General features: G+C 42.0%; 1 protein-coding gene and 1 pseudogene across 1 annotated transcript; one reads left to right on the forward strand and one right to left on the reverse strand.

Annotated features, from left to right (window-relative positions):
* Positions 1 to 3046: 3046 nt before the first annotated feature.
* On the reverse strand, positions 3047 to 4021 carry LOC101403073 (olfactory receptor 52I2-like). Its single transcript, XM_004433924.3, has one exon. It carries the CDS (start codon positions 4019 to 4021, stop codon positions 3047 to 3049), a length of 975 nt encoding a protein of 324 aa, XP_004433981.2.
* Positions 4022 to 11553: 7532 nt separating this feature from the next.
* Positions 11554 to 16237, forward strand: LOC101396559 (E3 ubiquitin-protein ligase TRIM68-like; annotated as a pseudogene).
* Positions 16238 to 19747: the final 3510 nt, after the last annotated feature.

The following is a 19747-nucleotide window of genomic DNA, read 5'->3' on the forward strand; positions in this document are numbered from 1 at the left end:
CTATGATTACTTGTTAGAAGAATTACAAGGTTAAACACATTATTTTATATTCTCTGATTTGAAGACCAAGCAAGGAGACTCAAGTTCTTAAGTATATGAAATCCCTTTTCTCTAGGGTAGTTGATTACTCTTGCCTTCTAAGAACCCCATGAAGACAAGGACCTTATTCGTCTGGTTCACCATTGTAGCCCCAGTCTAGTGTGTGTGTGCGCGTGTATAAATATTTAAGTGAGGGAACTTTCATTCATATGCCTGGAATCAAAACAAGAGTAAGCTCTTCTTGCCTCAGGGGCGTGAAAAACTGGATGGTACTTAATTATAATCCTGTTCAAAAACTACTTTGATGGATAATTTCAAAGTGGTCCAGAAGGGGTGGGGCAGGTAGCCATAGAGTGCCTGCACCACTTCCTGGAATGCCTGGGGTGACACCTCAGACTTGGTGGGATCATTCACTACAAGGCAGAGATGAGCTTTGCTCATCCTTGTTTTAATACCAGAGAAACCAAGAGGTGCAATGCCTGAGCCTTGAAGGGGAAGGCCACTAAAATGGTGAGATGCTTGGGTCCTGCCAAAGGTAAAGACAGAGGGCAAATCCTTGGGTTCACAACTCCCCACAGGAAATCCAGTCTCTCTCTTTTTCAAGGACCACTGGTTGTAATCTCAAGTTCCAAACAGTGAGAGTCTACTGTGGGTCCCAGGCACTGGTTAAAGAAGCACATACTGCTTCTTGTGATAGGGCAGGAGTTGGATCTGAATGTATTGGGAGAAGCACAGGACATTTTGTTTCAGAGTAGCCACGGCAGGGAACCAGTCCACTCTGGGAAGTATGTGGTTCAATATTTGAGTATCATCAGTGGATCCCAGCTAGTTTCAGGGATTATAATGTGAGTGAAACACAAAGCTGGCAGGGCAGACTTCTTCTGATGGAAATTCTGGGAAGAAATTTCTGTATTAACTCAGGCTGGACTATACTTTCGTTGTTTTACATCGATTCTTTAACGTATCTAATGTTTTTTGATTTAATGGACATAATTTTTTGGGTTGCTTATGGAGAAAGAATAGTGTGACTTTTCAAAATGGATATCTTATCAAATATGCTTACCACGTCATGATCTTGATTTGTTTCTATGTCAGGGGCTTGCAAGGGGAGGAGAGTTTTTTTTTGTTTTTTTTTTTTTTTTACTACTCTTTGGCAACTCAGTGCATCATTATCAGAGTTTTAAAGGCTGAATCGTACCCCACTTGTGTTCAGAAATAGAATACATTCTCGTAGGTAAACAAGCCCAACTTTAGTAAAAGGGGTGGATGCTGAGTTGTTAAGCAGCAGATCTGTTTGGAAGAATTATCCTGTGAGTACTGATCTACACAGGACTGCAGTTTCAATAGTGCCTAAAATTAACCCTTAAAATTATGGAATTAGAAATATATTTGGTATACTTTTTAAGTACATACGATGTTTCCATGTTCTTTTCGTGCTTTCCATTCATTATTTTATTTAATTTTCAATACTTTCTGAATTAACATTGTTTCCCCCATCAGTAGAAAGGCAATATTAAGACTCAGGTACAATAGCTTGGTATCAATACAATTGGAAAATTATCTTTTATTAAGATTTTCCAGTGTACCGCAGTCAATTATATCTCTCTTACATATGAAATCTTTTTCTTTTAACATATACTGATTATTCAGTTTAAGACTTTCTGAAAGGGAAAAATAAAAACAAAAACGAAATAAGTGTCTGGTGACCTGGGGGAGAGTAGTGACATTTCAACTTCCTTATTTATATTGTTCTCTATTGACCTTTACATCACAGGGCACACCTCCTTAGAGGTGTCCAGAGGAAGAAAGATGTGTGTTGTATTCGATCACTCTCTTTTGTGTCTTACAGGTCAGTTATACAAGCAAGCCTAGGAAGCAAAGAGAAAGATGTCAAAAACCAAACTCACATTGTCTTTACTTCTGTTGCTTAAAAACAAAAGCTGGTGATTAGTACACTGAGTCCAACTAGCTGAACAGTGGGGAATATATTAAAAGATGTAGAGGTGTTTTACAGAATATAATAACAACGCACCTGGGTGTCCAAAATGAACTGGGACCAGAGAATCAGAGATTCAGTTTCTTCACCCATTTTTCTAATTTGCTTCTCTTGCTGTGGAACAGGTTTTTCTTTCTAAGTTCATGTGTTGCAAAATGGACGCCATCAGTGATCCAAGTATATATCTCCTCAGATAAACTGGAATCCATTTTGACTGGAGAAGGACTCTGGTCCAGCTGAGAGCACATAACCGAAATAGAGTGGGTTCATCAATGGGCCAGAAGGCAGGGTCATATATTAACACCTGTTTCCATATAACACGTGAGGAGATGAACAATTCTGAGAAAATCAGCCAGGTGTAGGGGGAACAAGCAGTTGGTTTCTTCTGCTTAGGTACTGGTAGGATATTAAGTTGGAAATATAGATCAGAAGCTAAGAAAAGAAAAACCCCAAATCTATACATTCTGCCCACACTTCTCTCTGATTGAGACACTAGTTGATTGAAACCATTAAAAATATTGTCAGAGGGTCTGGCCCTGTGGCTTAGCAGTTAAGTGCGTGCGCTCCGCTACTGGCGGCCCGGGTTCGGATCCAGGCGCACACCGACGCACTGCTTGTCCAGCCATGCTGAGGCGGCGTCCCACATACAGAAACTAGCAGGATGTGCAGCTATGACATACAACTATCTACTGGGGCTTTGGGGGAAAAAAAGGAGGAAAATTGGCCATAGGGCTGGTCTTCCTCAGCAAAAAGAGGAGGATTGGCATGGATGTTAGCTCAGGGCTGATCTTCCTCACAAAAAAAAAAAAAGAACTTCCACAAAAAAAATATTGTCAGAAAATTAATCATTTCATTCAGATTCTTTGTGGAAATTGAAAAGTTATACAAGTTTATCCTTCAGAGCTTCATCTTAGAGCTCCTATGGCACCAGGTAAAGGAAACCAGCTCCACAGATCTGTAAGGCATCTTTGAAGTTGGCTGGAATGCTGAAGGTCTTAGCAGACTTTGTGTTCATGAACCCAGGTTGGAGTGGTCAAAGAGGCAGTGCATCAGCCTGCTCCATATTCGCTCCCGTATTTGTTTGGTCCTCAGGCCATAGATGATGGGGTTTAAGGTGGAGGGGATGACCAGGTACAAGTCAGCTAACAGCACTTGGGTGTGCAAAGGCACTGTGTTCTTCCCTAGCCAGGCAACATAGATGGATGCCATCCCAGGTAAATAGTACAGTGCCATAACTCCGACGTGGGAGCCACATGTGCTTAATGCTTTCAACTGGGCGTTCTTTGAGGAAAGACCAAATACTGCCTGAAGAATCTGGTTATAGGAGGCAGCAATGAAGACCACATCAGAACCCACAATAATGGAGGAACCAATCAGACTGTAGAGACAACTGGGCATGGGGTGAGCACATGCCAACTTGGCCACAGCCATGTGCTCACAGTAGGAATGGAGAACCACATTGGAGCCACAGAAAGGTAGATGACTCACCATCCAACTTAATGGAGTCACAAGTATGACAGCTCTGATGATGATGGCCACACTCATTCCTATCATCACCAGAGGAGTGAGAATTCTCTTGTAGTGTAAGGGCTTACAGATGGCTACATAGCGGTCAAAAGCCATGGCCAGTAGCAACCCTGTCTCCACAGCCGTGGCTGCATGGACAAAATACATCTGAGTGAAACAAGCACCAAAGCTGATGGAGTTGTCTCCTGAGGAGAAGATGCTCACCATCTTGGGCACTACAGAGGAAGCCATAACAATGTCCACAGCAGCCAGAACACACAGGAAGCAGTACATGGGTTCTCGTAGAGTAGAATCCATGCAGATTATGGTCACTATGAAGGTGTTTCCCAACAGGGCTATGGTATACATGACACTCAGTGAGATAGCCAGCCAAAGATGTGAAGACTGCAGACCTGGGATACCCACAAGGAAGAAGGTGGCAAGGGTTTTCATTGTGTGGTTATAGTGTGGCCCCAGCATCATAGATGAGACTGCTTTCCTGTTAATGCATAAAATGATGTAAGAAAAGGATGCAATTTTGTGAGACTTGTTCCCGGCTGTGGTGTGGGAGAGCCTGGTGGTATTCTTAGCTCAGTGGACCACAGGATCAGAAAACTGACATCTGACAAAGTTATTCTCCACCTTCCATCCTCCTCGGTATTTTTTCCGTTACCAATTTCTATTTATAATTCAAATATCAGCTCATTGTTTACCTCCTTTGGGAAGTCTTCTCTGCTCTACCTCCTCTCCCATTCCATGCTAAAAGGAAATTAGGTACCTTCTGAGCCTTTATAGAATCTCCATGCTGACATCTGAGTGACCTCAATTGACAATTCCAATATTCTACATATGATTTTATTGTATTCACTCCTGTCTGTTTTGTTTGTAACCTTACACCTTATACCAAATGTGTGACCCATAGCTGTGGTGCAGAAGTCCATTAGAAGAAGATATGTGTACTCATTATAGCAAACAATTAAATGAATGAATGAATGAGAAATCAGAGGAAAGAGTTTTTCTTCTATCTTTTATGTTCGGTTCCTAATATTTAATGTGTTGAAGGAAACCATGAACTTCCTGAGGTTGAACATGTCACATTTTGTATCCTTAGTATAGTGTCTAGACAAAAGATGGATGAAGCATCCTTCTCATTGAAGAAACAGATTAATGGCTTCAGGAAAATAAGGTCATTAGAGAACAACATTATAATTTTCCATAGGATATAATAAACCACCTGTAAATATTTAGAATCCCTAGCTTCTCTTAATTTCAGCCTGGATTTCCTATTGAGCTAGGTTCAATTAAGACATTAAATAACTACAAATAAAAATTTAGGGCTCCTTTACAGATGAACACTCCAATAGGTTTTTATGATTCTTCAATATGGATAACTCTTCATGGTGAACTACCAAGACATTACAAACAACGAGGAAGCTTTATCCTTGAGAAAGGAAAGCACTCTTTAATGAACAAAGTATGTAAGAGTACTATCTTGGAAAGTATAGTATTCATAATCTAAGTGTGTTTAGCCATTTGTAAAATAGAACAATGTCCATTCCATACAAGACAATTGATATAATGAAATATGAGATTAAATATTCATCCAAGATCATATAACAAGTGGGTGGTAAATTTGAGATTCAAATCGAGGTCTTTCCAGCTCCTTTAACACCTGTGACTACCATGTGTCCATCTAGCCTGAGACTGATAGTCAGGAATTCAACTATGGTAATGGAAAAATATATATATAGCGGTCTCAGCCAGTTTTGATGGGACAGATGTGCACTACTCTGCACAGCCAGGAGCTTGTTGATTTCTGTTTTTTGCTGCATTCAGTCTCCATCTGCTTCACTCAGGTGTTACCATATTAGATAATGTGTAATAGTCTAGTTGGGTAAACCTGAAGATAAGGCATCAGTGTTAACTACCATTCCATTCTTCTGTGATATCCCTTTAGTGACTTTCCAGTTTCAGATAGATGGTTTCCATGATTTCATATGGTGTTTGGGCATGTGCACATTCCTCTAACCACTCCTTACAAGGGGCCCTTCTGGTGGTATCACTCAGGCTTTGGAGATGTTGTTCAAACTTCAAAGAACCTCTAGTTTCTCTTTCCTCAGAGTACAGAAATGGAAATAGAATGCTGCGTACTTCTATGTACTCCACTCAGAATGTGTTGTTGGTCCTACTTCATCAAGAGGCAAGATAGAAAAGTGGCTGAAAGCTTTGTTTCTAGATACATACTCCCAACACTGAAAACCCTACTCTGACACTTGCTAGCTGTTTTGCCTTGGTCAAGTCTCTAAGCCTTATTTTGATCCTTAGTAAGATGGGGCTAATATGAATGATACAGATGTTTTGATCTCTAAATGAGAAGCTATTTAAAAGTGCTTATCATCATGCATGTACCATAGTTGCTCAATAAAATATAGCTGACAAAAATATAGCTAAACAAAAAAATTTTTTAATTCTGTAGTTCTAGATTGCTCTAAAAAGCACACTCAAATGGATATGTGTGACAAGGAGGCCAAGTTGAAAAAAAAAGAAAAAGACAACTCAACCCTGCGTTGCCTAAAGCTTTTCCCACATGATCTATCAGTGAAGATGTGCCACCTAGTGAATATACACAGCACGGTTCTTTTAATCTGACTGTGATGAAGAGCTCAGAATCTGTTCCATTGTAGGTCAGTTCCCAAGTTGAGGGTTTTGCTTTGTTTGTTTGGGGCTCTTTTTGTTCCTTGCTTGTTTTTCTCTTCGTCACTTCTGTGTACATTTCTCTTTATATTTGCCAATATCCCATCTTTAAAAAGAAAGCCAAAGAGTGGTTAACTCCTCTGCTGCCATGCAACAACTCTCGACGAATTGAAATGGGATTAAGAGTAGAGTGAAAGTGTGTATGACAAATATCCTTTATCCAAGCTAAATTACTGCTTCAACTGTTTTCCATAGAAATCAGATCATTTCTCTTCCTAGGAAAATGGATATTTGGCTTAGTCTCAAATCTGGACTCAAGGTCACAGGTGTGGATCAGACTATATTAAGTACAATTGATCTTCTCCTTCCTCAAACCTTTACTGCTCTAATATTGCATCTCTCAATGCCTCAGTCTAGTGGGTCACCACATCAACTGTATCACTTATGTTGATTTTACAATACTCATATATTACCCAAGAACTGTTTTCCAAGTCTCCAGGCATCTTAAATGAAGGGAGCTATTTGCCAAGCCTCAAGATTAGCCTGCCTTTATCTATCATTTCCTGATAAGGGGATGCCAGGCTAAGAAGTTCCCATATTCCTACCCTTGGTCACTGTCTGTCCTTACCCATTTTTAATTTCTCATCAGGGAATGGGCACCTCTCCAAATAATTGGGTATATCACATTGATGGAGTAGTACCCACAAGATCCCATCAGCTGCAGTAACATTTTCTCTGTTAACCAAGCACTAGACAAGCATTCACCTGGTTCTCAAAACTAACCTTGTGACATACATTTTCCCCTTCCATTTGTCCCCTGGAGAACCAAGCACTGATTGACTCCACACCCAGGTACCAACAGCAGCCTTGGTGAGAGTCCTCAGAAGTTTTCTAAAAAGCCAAATTTCTGGGATACGATTGCAAATTGTAGTCTTTATTGAAACAGACAAACCGCCATCACCATCAACAAAAAAACCTAAACGTAAGAAATACTTGATAATAGAACAGACTGAATAAAGTAGTGAGCTCTGCTTCATGGTCAGATTAAAAGAAGCTTGCTGTGTATAGTCACTAGGTGAGACATCTTCAGTGGTAGATCATGAGAAGACAAGGGAAAGCTTCTTGTAGTAGAATGATAGTGAGGAGTGGAAAAAATAATTCAGGATAACCTTAACACTGCTATGTGTTTTCTGGATGCCATAAACTCAGAGTTGAGAATCACTGAACAAAGAGCAGAAGAAAAGCCTAAGGAATCAGAATCCCTCCTCCCCACACTCACCTCTGATCCAGGACCTTCCTCTCCTGGATCCTACTCTGTATAAATCCACGTTTCTTCTGAGGACAGTCTCAGCTGGTGTCCTACCCATCCCTCCTCTCTCCAGCCCTGGCAAATTTTAGGTCCTCATAACTTTCATTCCCTTGAAGCTTGTATTTTCCTCTTTCTTTTTCTTCTTAATTAGCACTGCTAGAGGTTTACATATTTTATTAGTCTTTTCAAATGACAGGAACTTTGGTTTGGTTGGTCATCATTTTTTTTTTTCACTCTTTAATCTATTGCTATTGAAAATTTTCTTTCTAAGATCAACAGTGATCTCCATCAATGATCTGTTGCCAAGCCTGTGATTCCTTTTCATTTGTTGTTTTACTTGACGTATCCAAAACATTTAGCATTACTGCCTGCTTCTTCATTTTTTGGTTAACTTTTGGATTGAAGTATAACATACATACCTGTAAAAGTACACAAATTTCTGGTGTACAGCTTGATAAATTTTATAAAATGAACACAAAAACACACCCACATAGCCACTACCCAGATCACGATACAGACACAATTGCTTCCCAGTTGTTGAGATGCTCTTCAGAAAGCTCTGGCCAAGCAATCCTAAGACATTTCCAACCCAGAACCTGCCTCTGCCTTCAACCCTGTAGAGACATTCACATGAAGACCTGGAGAGCCAATCACTAAAGAAAAGTTTAGACAAGTCCCTTAACTCCAATTACTAAATGATAGGATATGTGAGGAGTTTTCAGTCCTATTTAAGGAATGTAGAATAAACAATTCAAATTAAAATTGTCTAAAAGGTAAAAGCGGTAGTGCATGACTCGTTGAGGGATCCTTTGTGTTTATGATAACCCTATGCTTCCCTCTACTAACAAATAAACATACTGCCAATCAGTCCTACTGCTTGGTTTCTTTCTCATAACTCCCTTTGGTCCCTGAAAACACTTTCTCCATCATTCCAAGGTTGGACTTCTTTCTCTCCCAGCTTTGAACCAAACTAGTCATGTGTTTCCTTTTCCCTCTCTCTCCCCCATCATCTCATCATTTCCAGAAGGTGATCGTGGTATCAGAAGTACCCAACAGGCCTGGCCAACCCTTTAGACAGATCTAGGGTTTATATTCTCCTCTATAGAGTGACTCTGTCCTTGAGACACCATCAGCCCAACACCCAGTCCCCACGTCAGTTACCTACATCTCTGGAGTTTTCTCTGTTTGACTTCCTGTGATGTGTCCATGTTTCTTTCACTCAAAATAACAGGGTTATGCACAAGACCCTTCAGGAGGAGCAAGAAAAGTGACAGAAGATCAAAGGTGAAAAACATACAGTCATGGTGAGGAGTATTGTCACTTTCAAAGACCTTCCTTTGGGAGTCCTCTTTCTCCTTTAGATTCTCAAACACGTTGACTTTTCCCTGAACACCCTGGCTTCTCTTGGCCTCTGCCCAGCAGCCAAACACTGTAACTCCTCCAGAGACTGATTTTTCTCTGTGCTCTGGGCCCTGGGGCTTTCCAGATTGCAGAAGGAGGAAGAAGTTTAGTGGCTGAAGAGTCTTTGTTTCTCAATCCTCAGAGGATACCTAAGAGAAGAATATGAAGTGCATCCTTCAAAGAAAACAAAAGAACCAAGATGAGTTAAATGTGAAAGCCTGCTATGTGCCAAGCTCTCTGCTAAATGCTTTCAAAGATTATCTCATTCAATTTCCACAAACCTCTAAAGTAGCTGCCATTGTTACATCCACATTTTATAGATGAAACGCAGGTGCTTTGATGGTCACCAAGTTAGTAAGCCAGAGAGTAGGGATTCAAATTCTAGCAATCATAATTCATTTCACTTTGTGGTAGAACTAGTCACACTGATAGTATACTTAATCTCTCAATGTCCACTTCACTCTTCCTCAGTTCTGCTTGGGGACTCATGGTGGGCTTCACTGGTTAAATATTTCTCATGACACCTTGTTATAAAGTCCTATTGTGAACAAAGAAGGGAAACAGAATGTAAGGAAGACCAAGGATGATAAACTTGTCAAACTGGGGAATGGGCCTGGACCACAGAACATAGATAGGATATGAAAACATATTCTCCAGAGAATGGACCACACAAGGTAGAATGCAGGGTACTTGAAAGAGAATGAGGCTATGAGGCGAATGGGCCATATTTTGAATGTCTTGACTTCTGCCTGGGCATCATCATGGGGCAGGAATAAAGCTGAGAGAAAGAAGCCAACAGGAACAAGATACAAAGTTTATTCTTTTTTTTTTTTTAATGGCAAAGGATATAGAGATATATGGAAATATGAAAAATCAAGAGCTAATACTACATGGTCCCAGTTCCCCAAGTCCTCAGCAGAGACACAGTCATTAGTGATGTGAATGGTGAGAGGCCTTCTGTTGTCTTTTGGAGGAGGATTGGAGCATTTCGTGCCTTCCTCAGCCAGCACATTCCTAATGACCAGAGGATGGTCTAGTGCCCATTTGCTAGGCTTAGCATCTATTAGAGGTTCAGTCTTCAAACTTGCAAGAGAACTAGTACCCAAAACTGCTGTACTTAAAACTTTAAACTTTAAAACCTGTGGGTCTATGTTTCCTATAGGATAATTCAAAGGACTGGCCAGGTTGTAAAGCTAAACAACCCTGTGAAATATTGATAGGGAAAGGACAATAAAATGCATAAGGCAATAGAGAAGCTACTTAAATAACACCAGCATGAGGTGAAACAGCTTAGTGTGACAGTGCCAATGCGGACAGCTGGACCACTTTCCCCAGGGATTCAAACAGGCTCCAGCTGAGGCATTAAGAGCTATAGCAGATCCTCAGAAATCTGTAAAATGAGAAAAGTAGAATAATGGTTGCTACTTAGAGTTGTGAAATAAACTGAGTTAATCCATATAAAATGCTCAGAATACTGAAGGGCACATAGTGTTAGTGCTTAAGGAGTGCTTGCTATTTTTATTAATGTATAGTATGCTCACAATTACCTAACAAATCATAAAAAATTTTGGGTTTAGGAACTATTTTCTGTCTAGCTGATTTATTCATTCAATAAATATTTATTCAGTAATAACTGCAGGACAGGCCCTGTTGAGGTTCTCAGGATACAGCAGTGACTAAGACCAACATGGCTCTTCACTTTGCAGACTCTAACTGGTAACACAAACTTGCAAAGTGAAAAAATAAATAAGGCCAATTGTGCCAAGAGCCTGCCACTGACCATTCAAGTTCTGTACCCATATGTGTCCCTGGCAGAAATCTCCCTTACTTGCTGGGGTAGTGAATTCATCAATATGGGTTTCATTATCATCAGATGACCTTTTTTGTTTTTATCTTGCAAGGAGAGTTTGTTTGTATCTGCTTCTAATGTATCACTGGAGAGAGTGTCTTGGCATCTTAGTGAAGGTTAGTGCTGGAGGAGTAGGCAGGCGTTTACAGGGTGTTGGGAAAGTATTGCTGATTCCCTTATGCCTTACCCTTTAGTGTGCAACACAAGACAAAAAAAAATGAGCATATAGGGAATAGGCTTCTGGCACATTACCTTTTCTGTACATTGAAGTATATAAATATACTTATAAACATACCAGAGAGTGAGGCTAGGTGTATTTATGGATTTATTTTGGATATGAAACACCACATTTTATGTGACCTTACCCAAGTTCAAGAGGAGCAATACTGATTTGGAGAGCAGGATCGAGGTGGAGTGGGAATGGTCTGGTGAGTGAACCCAGAGGAGGGTCAGAGATGACCAAATAGATGAAAACTGAGAACTCCCAACTTCCACTCTTTTAGCATCCCCAAATATCCCTTGTGTGATGTGAGTAATGAGACCCATTCAGAACTTCAATTGGGAAGGCCAGTGCCTGTTAAACAAGGTCAACAAAGGATTCAAAGGAGGAACTTGTTTTTTCAGTCATTAATTATCTTTTTACTGATCTCTTTGCTTTTCTATTACTTTTTTCTCTTACTTGTTTTTATTTTCTTCTTCTCAGCACTCACGATCTCTCCCTGGTTTATTTCATGTTCTGAGGAGGGAGTGAGAAGGACCATGGATCTTGCAGCATTGGTAGATGCTGTTATGGAAGAAGTGGCCTGTCCCATCTGCATGACCTTCCTGAGGGAGCCCATGAGGATTGACTGTGGCCACAGCTTCTCTCTGGACCCTGAGAGGTCCCAGGAGAATCCCCAGGACTGTGGTTACATGTGTTCCCTCTGCCGGGCTCCTGTCCAGCCAAGGAACCTGTGGCCTAGTTAGCAGCTGGCCAGTGTTGTAGAAGAATTCCGTCTGCTAGGGCTGCAACCAGGAATGAGGCTGAAGGAGGTTGTGTTTGAGCTCCACAGGGAACAGCTAAAGATGTTCAGCAAAGAGGATGGCCTGATCATGTGTGAGGCCTGCAGCCATCGCCCCTGAGCATGAGGCCCACGGTTTCGTGCCCATGGAGGATGTCACCTGGGAGTATGAGGTGGGAGAAGAAGCTTAGCCACCCATGTCTCCTCTGCCCCTGTCTTCGCTATCTGCAGAACAAGGATATAACCAGGGGCCCCAGAGACAAAAGGAGACCTCATTTCTTTGGCTCCTCACACTCACATATCCCTGGGACCTGATGCATGAGCCACGCTCTCCTTGCATTTATGACGTCCTTTGACTTCCTTCCCTCCCACCTGCACACCCATCTCCGAACCCCACAATGCTGAATGCCTAACCCAGAGATGCTTTCTGTACTGAGAATTTGAAGGAGACCAGTTTGGTTTAGCTGGGGTTCTGTGTGCCTGGGAAGAGTTTGGGCATAAGGTAGTCAAGGCTGCACCTGTCAGAACCTGAACTCCTCCTGGCAGCGCCACAAAGAGTCATGTCACATTGGGTGAGCCACTTGAACTCCATCCTTTTATTGACAAAGGTGAGGCTTAGAAATTTGAGATCATGCTTATTGCTTTTAAAGCTGGAAGGAACCATGGCTCAGTCTTTTAGGTTTGCGTGAGATTATCTAATGTCACATTGTCAGGTCCCTTCTGACTTTAAGTTCAGTTAGTCAAAGGAACATCAAAAGGCTGGGACTCAGGTCTTCTTGCTCTTCCACCAGTGTTCTTTGTCCTCTACCAAGTCTTTTTTTCGAGGGGAAATGTAATCTCTGACATGCCTGCTGCTCCTTTTTTATAGCTACACTCATCAACTTATAGCTTCTAGCTCTTTCCTCAGATCTCCATGCTGACACATCTTATCCGAATCATTATCCCAATGAATCTGTGATCCACTGACCAAATACTGGTCTTAACTTTCTTCCTTGAAGTTGAGATTAAAAGGTAAGAATATAAGACATATCTTGTGAATTAACTGTTTTCCTATTTGAGAAGAAATTATAAAAAATTGAAAATATTACTCACTCATTTAGTTTTGAGAGTATAAGAATAGAGAGTCAGTATAACATAGGCATAGGCGTTAAAGAACCGGGTTAAATCGCAGCCCAACCACTGACTAGCTGAGTGACTTTGAGTAGCTCACTCTCTAAGCTTCAGTTTTCTTTCTACAAAACGGAGGTAATGCCAGTCTCAAGGGATTGTGACTATTAAATGTATGTTTAGTGCTTAAGCCATATGTGGCATTTGATAAATCTTTAGTAAAATGGCTTATGTTATTATCAGAACACTTATGCTATCCAGAAGTAATCTCTTGCATTAGTATTCTGGGATAGTGCTTCTTACCTTTAATGTGCATAGGAACCACCCAATGATCTTGTTGAAATTCAGGTTTTAATTCAAGAGGCCTGGAGTGAGACCTGAGATTCTGCATCTCTACCAAGCTCCCAGGTGATGCTGTTGCTGCCGACCCACTTGGACCACACTCTGAATAACAAGGTTTCAGGAGGCCATAGGACAACAATGCAGATAAGAATAACAAGAGGCATAGATAGGAAAGTCCAAGGTCATTTTCTGACAGGGTTGGAAATGGACCTTGTCTTCTACTTTACAGAAACTTAGAGACTATGGGAGTTGGATGATTCTCAGATCAAAAGCTACCGTGATGTCATCTGTGCAGGAATCTTCTCCCTCTGTGGCATTCCCTTTTCTCCCATTCTTCCTGGCCCATCCTCTGAGGGACAGTTGTATCCCCATCACCTACCAATGCTAGGAAGCTTCATTATCAAATTGGGCTGCCCAAGGTGTCCTCATGAGGTTTTTATCTCTTTCCGTGGAAACTGCATAAGGCGCTGGAACATCTGAGGAAGGAGCAAGAAGAGGCCTGGAAGCTGGAAGTCGGTGAGAGGAAACAAACTGCCAGTTGGAAGGCAGGTTGCCACCTGCGGAAAGGAGCTTGTGTGGTCCCTGTGTTGTCCTGGAGCTGACCAATGGTAGCTTCCTCGTTTCTGTGAGGCAGAACATGGAGTTTGAAATCAGATAGCCAGGGGTCCTCATATCCGCTTTCTCTAAGGGTGTGCAGCTGTAGGCAGGCCTTGGAAGCTCTCAATTCCATTTTTTTGATTACGATATAGGAATAACCTCCGAGCTTGTGTCCTCATATGTGAGAAAGGAAAAGTACGCGCCTCACTAATGTGTTAGCTCACAGTAGTATCGTTTATACAATGCTTAGTGAAGCATAGTTTGTTTCTCTTTCCCCGGGTTAGAGCATATTTACTAAAAGTTAAGTTATTAAAATATTGGAAAATCATCTCTGACATAAATTTGAAGCCCATAACTACCAAACTATCACATCTTTTGGTAACATTGAAGGTAACATTGAACCAGGCTGAAACAGCATATTGAGTTGATATGATACTAGTGAGAAGCAAAAGCATCTAACAGTGTCGTCACGTTACACTGCCTTAGAGGCTTAAGTGTAATGCCTCTGGTCATTATTCTGAAAATAGAATATATTATTCTGAAAAAGGAAAATAGTCCAGAATATATAGTACCAAGATAATAATCTGGGCCCTACTGGGGTCAATTAGGGTAGGAATAGGAACACAGAAGCCTGTATTGGAGCTGTGGGAACAGACAGGTGGGAAAAATAGCATCGTTTATCTTGGCCCCTACAGTGCCAGGCACGTGGTTGGTACCAGAACATGACAGAGTATATGTGCATGCATATGCCAGTGTCCTCAATCCTGGGTGGCCCTTTCTCGAAATATGTCAGTGCCAATTTCCGATCTTGGCTCTGCAGATACAAGTGGAAACCCCGGAAGCAGAGTATCGTGTGGGAGTTTGAGAAGTGTCGGTAATTACTACAGAAAAAACAGCCACCAGGGCGGCGGCTAGAGATAGAGGCAGCTGCAGCTCTGGCCAGCCTAGAGCAGGAGGAGGGGGAGACCATGCGGAAACTGGAGATGAATCACAATGAGCTCCTGCAGCAGAGCCGGGTCCTGTGGAGGATGATTGCGGAGCTGGAAGAGAGGTCTCTGAGGCTTATCTCCTGGATGATGTACATGAGTAACCGATTTTCTTGGGAAACTTGAGTAAGAGCTGAAAATAGCCTGGGACTCCAGGAGAGAGGATTCTGTAGTCTCCAGTAGGGCCTGTCAGCCAGACATGGATCCCAAATAGCCTGTCTGCATTCTATCCCCAGGTGAATGGATGACCCAGCCCCTTGTAGTTATACCCTAATAGGTGGGACAACATCTACTCTCTGGCCTGAGAGTCTTGAGATGGAGCCTGAAGTTGACCAGTCCAGCCAGAACTTGGCCTGACCTGCTCCCCTCCTGTAGGCTTCTCCCCTCTACATCTGAAGGCCTTCTCTCCAGCCTTGCTCTCTGCCTCGCTTTCCCTTAGAGAAACCCCCTCCCAGAGCTTGGGGTCTGTCTGGTCCCTGCAAGGAACAGCACATACTCAGGTTGTGCTTTTTTTTTTCTCCTACCAGGATATTCAGGAAGTCTTAAACAGGTATGTTCCCATCGTTGGAGCCCCTGGCAGCCCCATAAGGCAAAATCGGTCCTGGGCAGACCTGGAAGTGGAAAAGAAACATGTGCCAGTACCTGCTGAAAAGCAGGTGCTGGTCCATAATCTTCTATGCCCTCTAGATGCCTCATCTAGCCCCTCACTCCAAACTGAGAAATCTGGGGCTGTATTTATCAGGGAGAGCTCACCCATGCCCCCCTGTATCAGTGTATATGTATACAGTGTACCCGTATACAGTGTACCACTGTTTCAGACCAGGGTTTCTATCAGTGTTACCATCCAGGAGATTTTTCCTTAGCTGATGTATGCCTGGATCCAGACACTGATTATTCCCACCTAATCATTTCCTAGGACAGAAAATGCACGCACTATGGAGACACCAAGCAGAAACTGCCAGACAATCCTGAGCAATTTTACCACTACAACATCATCCTGGGCAGCCAGTGCATCTCCTCAGGCCGCCACTACTGGGAGGTGGAGGTGGGAGACAGGTCTGAATGGGGCCTGGGCGTGTGTAAGGAAAATGTAGATCGGAAGGAGGTGGTCTATTTATCCCCCCACTATGGATTCTGGGTGATAAGGCTGAGGAAGGGAAATGAGTACCGGGCAGGCACTGATGAATACCCCCTCCTGTCCTTGCCAGTCCCTCCCCGCCGGGTGGGAGTCTTCCTGGATTATGAGGAAGATATCTCCTTCTACAGTGTGACTGACAATGGCTCCCACATTTTCACTTTCCCCCGCTATCCCTTCCCTGGGCGCCCCATGCCTTATTTGGTCCTTGCTACAGCATTGGTGCCAACAACACCGCTCCTCTGACCATTTGCTGCCCGGATGGGGAGGACTAAGAGAGCCTCCATCCTAGCCAGAGGCCTTGGAATTTTACCTGGAGGGATCTTGGAGGGCCTTGCCATGGACAAGGGCCCCCTTAAACTGAGCTAAGCTGGGAATCCAGGGATTCCTCTGCCTGACCCACTGGTGTGTTGCCACTGGGCCAAAGCCTCTCTCTAAACCACTCATGTGAAAATGCTGAGGCTCAGTCAAATGAGCAGTGGAACCTTATGAGGGAAGCCTGGCAGGGCTGATGGTGAAGATCAGAGCGGGTCTGAGGATCAGGACTCTGTCATTTCTGTAGCTCATGCCCATCTTCCCCATCCTTGTTGGTGCCCTGATTAAGTCAGTGACGATGATGAAGTAGATCCAACCTTCAGGAAACCCTTTGGATAGGGTTGACCAACAAACCAAGAGAATACTGTCCATGTCCAGAGCTGGTTTCTGTGCTGATACCAGTTGGAGGATGCTTCATCTTCATCTTCATCATTCAAGTTTGGTTACTTCTGAGTAACCCATAATTGACCCCAGCTCTCTGACCTCCTAACCAGAAAAATAAATGCTTTGCAGCATTGCACAGACCATCCCAGTGGCCATCACCTCTTGGAGCACAAGCTGGGCAAATCTCTCTATCTGACACTCTAAGGAGACCTGTGTTCTGGTCCTGCCCTTTTCTCTACATGTCAGGATCAGAATCCCTGTGAGCCTTGTTCTTATTTTCAATTTATGGATGAAGAAACTGAAATGGCCTTAATGCAGCAAGTTATTTCTCATAAAGCTGCTGAAAAAAGATTGTAAAGATTATAAAGTATTTCTCACATTCAAATAATAGAAGATTGACAAACTGGCTTCTCAGGTCACATGTCTATATGTCATTCATTACATTTGGGTCTGAAACATCTCACTTTTTTGAAAGATTTTCAAGTGTCCTCAGTGGAAATGTGGGTATGGTAACTGCATACTCTCCTGCCTCACAGGATTATTGTGAAATTCTCAGATCCATCCTGTACTTTCGTTCTTTCTCAAGGATGGAGGAAAGCAAGCCATGGATTTTGCCTGTCACCTTCCTATCGCACTTTCTGACAGCCAGTGTCTTGAAAGCAGGACTTTTGTTTCTTAGGGCCTCTCCTGATGGTCTAGAGCCCTTTAGACAGAAAGGTGCCCATGCCAGTGGCAAACTACAGCCACAGTGATATATTGTGCAACTGGTATATGTATTTGTCTTTGGATTAGAATGGGGATGGTGACATTAGGGTAGAGAATGGAAATAATAAGTAGAAAAATGTAAAATAAATGCACTGCAAGGAAGGCTCACCCACAAGCTGGTTGGGCCAGAGTTTGCATCCTTTTATGTCACCAAGAGAATCTTCATGGTTCTGGTAACTACATAATATTCTGCTTTTCTCTTCTCTAAATCTATTACAGATGGAGGAAAGCAGGAAGGAAGAGTGGGGAGAAAAAATTGGACTAGGCACATATGTCAGTTTGAAAGCCATGTGTACAATGAAAGGGACTTAAGACTGTATATCTGGGCTTTTGATATATAGACTTAATTTTGTATGTGCAAAAATAGTTCATTAAATCTCTTAATAGTATGATGTGAGACTCATTGTGGCTGGAAACCAACTGCAAGGCAAGTATATAAGAACTAATGGCTTTGCTTATTGCAAGGTCTACAACACGTACATTACATATTGTCACTGTGATGCTGTGTAACACAACCTCTGAGGTAGTTTACACTTGAAGGTAGTGACTGTTGGGTTAGGATTGGGCAGAAAAGTAGATACAAGGTTAGGTATAGGCAGAAGCAAAGTAATTCCTGTAATAAAGTATAGCAAAAATCATCTTTCTACTTTCATTGTATTGGCTGTTCACATACGAAGGATGTGAAACAGGCCAAAATGGAGAAATAAGCTCATTCTACCCACCATGTTTCCAAGTTGCTCCTGCACTGTTAGCAGTAGAGGGGAGAAGTTTCCATCATCTCCTTGGAGGGGAATGAACCGGTAAGTCACAGACCTGATCTTGCAAAGAGTTGATCTGACCTAAGTTAGAGGGACTGTATGTCTTTGTGTGTGGGTACTCCCTGCAAAATTGTTTGCAGACTTGAGAAATGGATCTTCAGGAAGTACTTCCAGTTATGTCCGTGGACACTTAGAAAAAGAGGCTATGAACCAAATCAATGTTGTTCTTCTGCTATGTTTTTATTAGGACCAATCTTGAAAGGTTCTGAGAAAAAGAAGATTATTAGGTGATAAATTCCTTCAAACCTAGAATGAAGGAGTGGAATGGCTTTATTTTTAATGTGCTATGTTGGGGTTTTTTGACATTTATAAGCTGATTTATAAGCTGATGATTACTTGTTGGAAGAATTACAAGTTTAAACACATTGTTTATTTAGTATTGTCTGATTGTTAAGACCAAGAGAGAAGACTGAAGTTCTTAAGTGTATGAAAACCCTGTTCTCTAGGGTACACCTTCCTTCTAAGAATCCCATGAAGACAAGGCTTATTTGTCTGGTTCACCATTGTAGCCCCAGTCTGGCACTGTGTTTGTGTGTGTGTGTTGATAAATATTTAATTGAGGAACCTTTCATTACTATGCTTTGAATCAAAACAAAAGTAAGCTCTTCTTGCCTCATAGCAGCATGAAAGACTGGATAGTACTAAATTATAACCCTGTTCAAAAACTAATTAGATGGATAATTTCAAAAGTGGTCCAGAAGGGGAAGAGTCAGGTAGTAATGTGGAGGGTAAAGTACCTCCACCTTCCTGGAATATCTGGAGTGGCATTTCAGACTTGGTGAGATCATTTACTACAAGGCAGGGATGAGCTTTGCCCATCCTTGTTTACTAGCACAGAACCAAAGGGTGCAATGCCTGAGCCTTGAGGGGAAAGGCTACTAAAAGGGTGAGATGCTTGGGTTCAGCAAAAGATAGAGACAGATGGTACATCCTTGGGTTTGCAACTCCCCACAGGAAATCCAGTCTCCCTTTTTTTCAAGCAGGTTTGGTTGTAATCTCTTAAGATCCAAACACTGTGAGTCTGCTGTGGGTCCCATCACATGTGTGCTGATCTACAGAGGACTGCAGTTTCAATAAGCCTAAAACTACACCTTAAAATTATGAAATTATAAATTTATTGGGTATAGTTTTTAAGTACACACAGTATGTTGATGTTGAGTTATGTGCTTTCCATTCATTATTATATTTAATTTTCAGTACCCTCTATGATTTAACATTGTTTCCCCCATCAGTAGAAAGCAGACATTAAGACTCAGATACAATAACTTGGTATCAATATTATTAGGAAACTATCTTTTATTATGATTTTCAAATATACCAGAGTCAAATATGTACATATCTCTTACATAAGAAATCTTTTTCTTTTAACATCTACTGATTATTCAATTTAAGACTTTCTGAAAGGGAGAGAGGAGTCAAGATGGAGGCGTAAGCAGACTCGGAACTCACCTCCTCCCATGGACACAGCCAATTTACAACTACTTGTGGAAAAATTACCCCTGA

This window comes from Ceratotherium simum, chromosome 7 (genome assembly GCF_057802395.1).
Source record: "Ceratotherium simum simum isolate JZ-2026a chromosome 7, ASM5780239v1, whole genome shotgun sequence".
Classification (NCBI taxonomy): domain Eukaryota; kingdom Metazoa; phylum Chordata; class Mammalia; order Perissodactyla; family Rhinocerotidae; genus Ceratotherium; species Ceratotherium simum.

What these genes read in the sequence shown, in the direction of transcription:
- LOC101403073 (XM_004433924.3), bottom strand. Translation starts at nt 4,021, where the DNA reads ATGCTGGGGCCACACTATAACCACACAATGAAAACCCTTGCCACCTTC.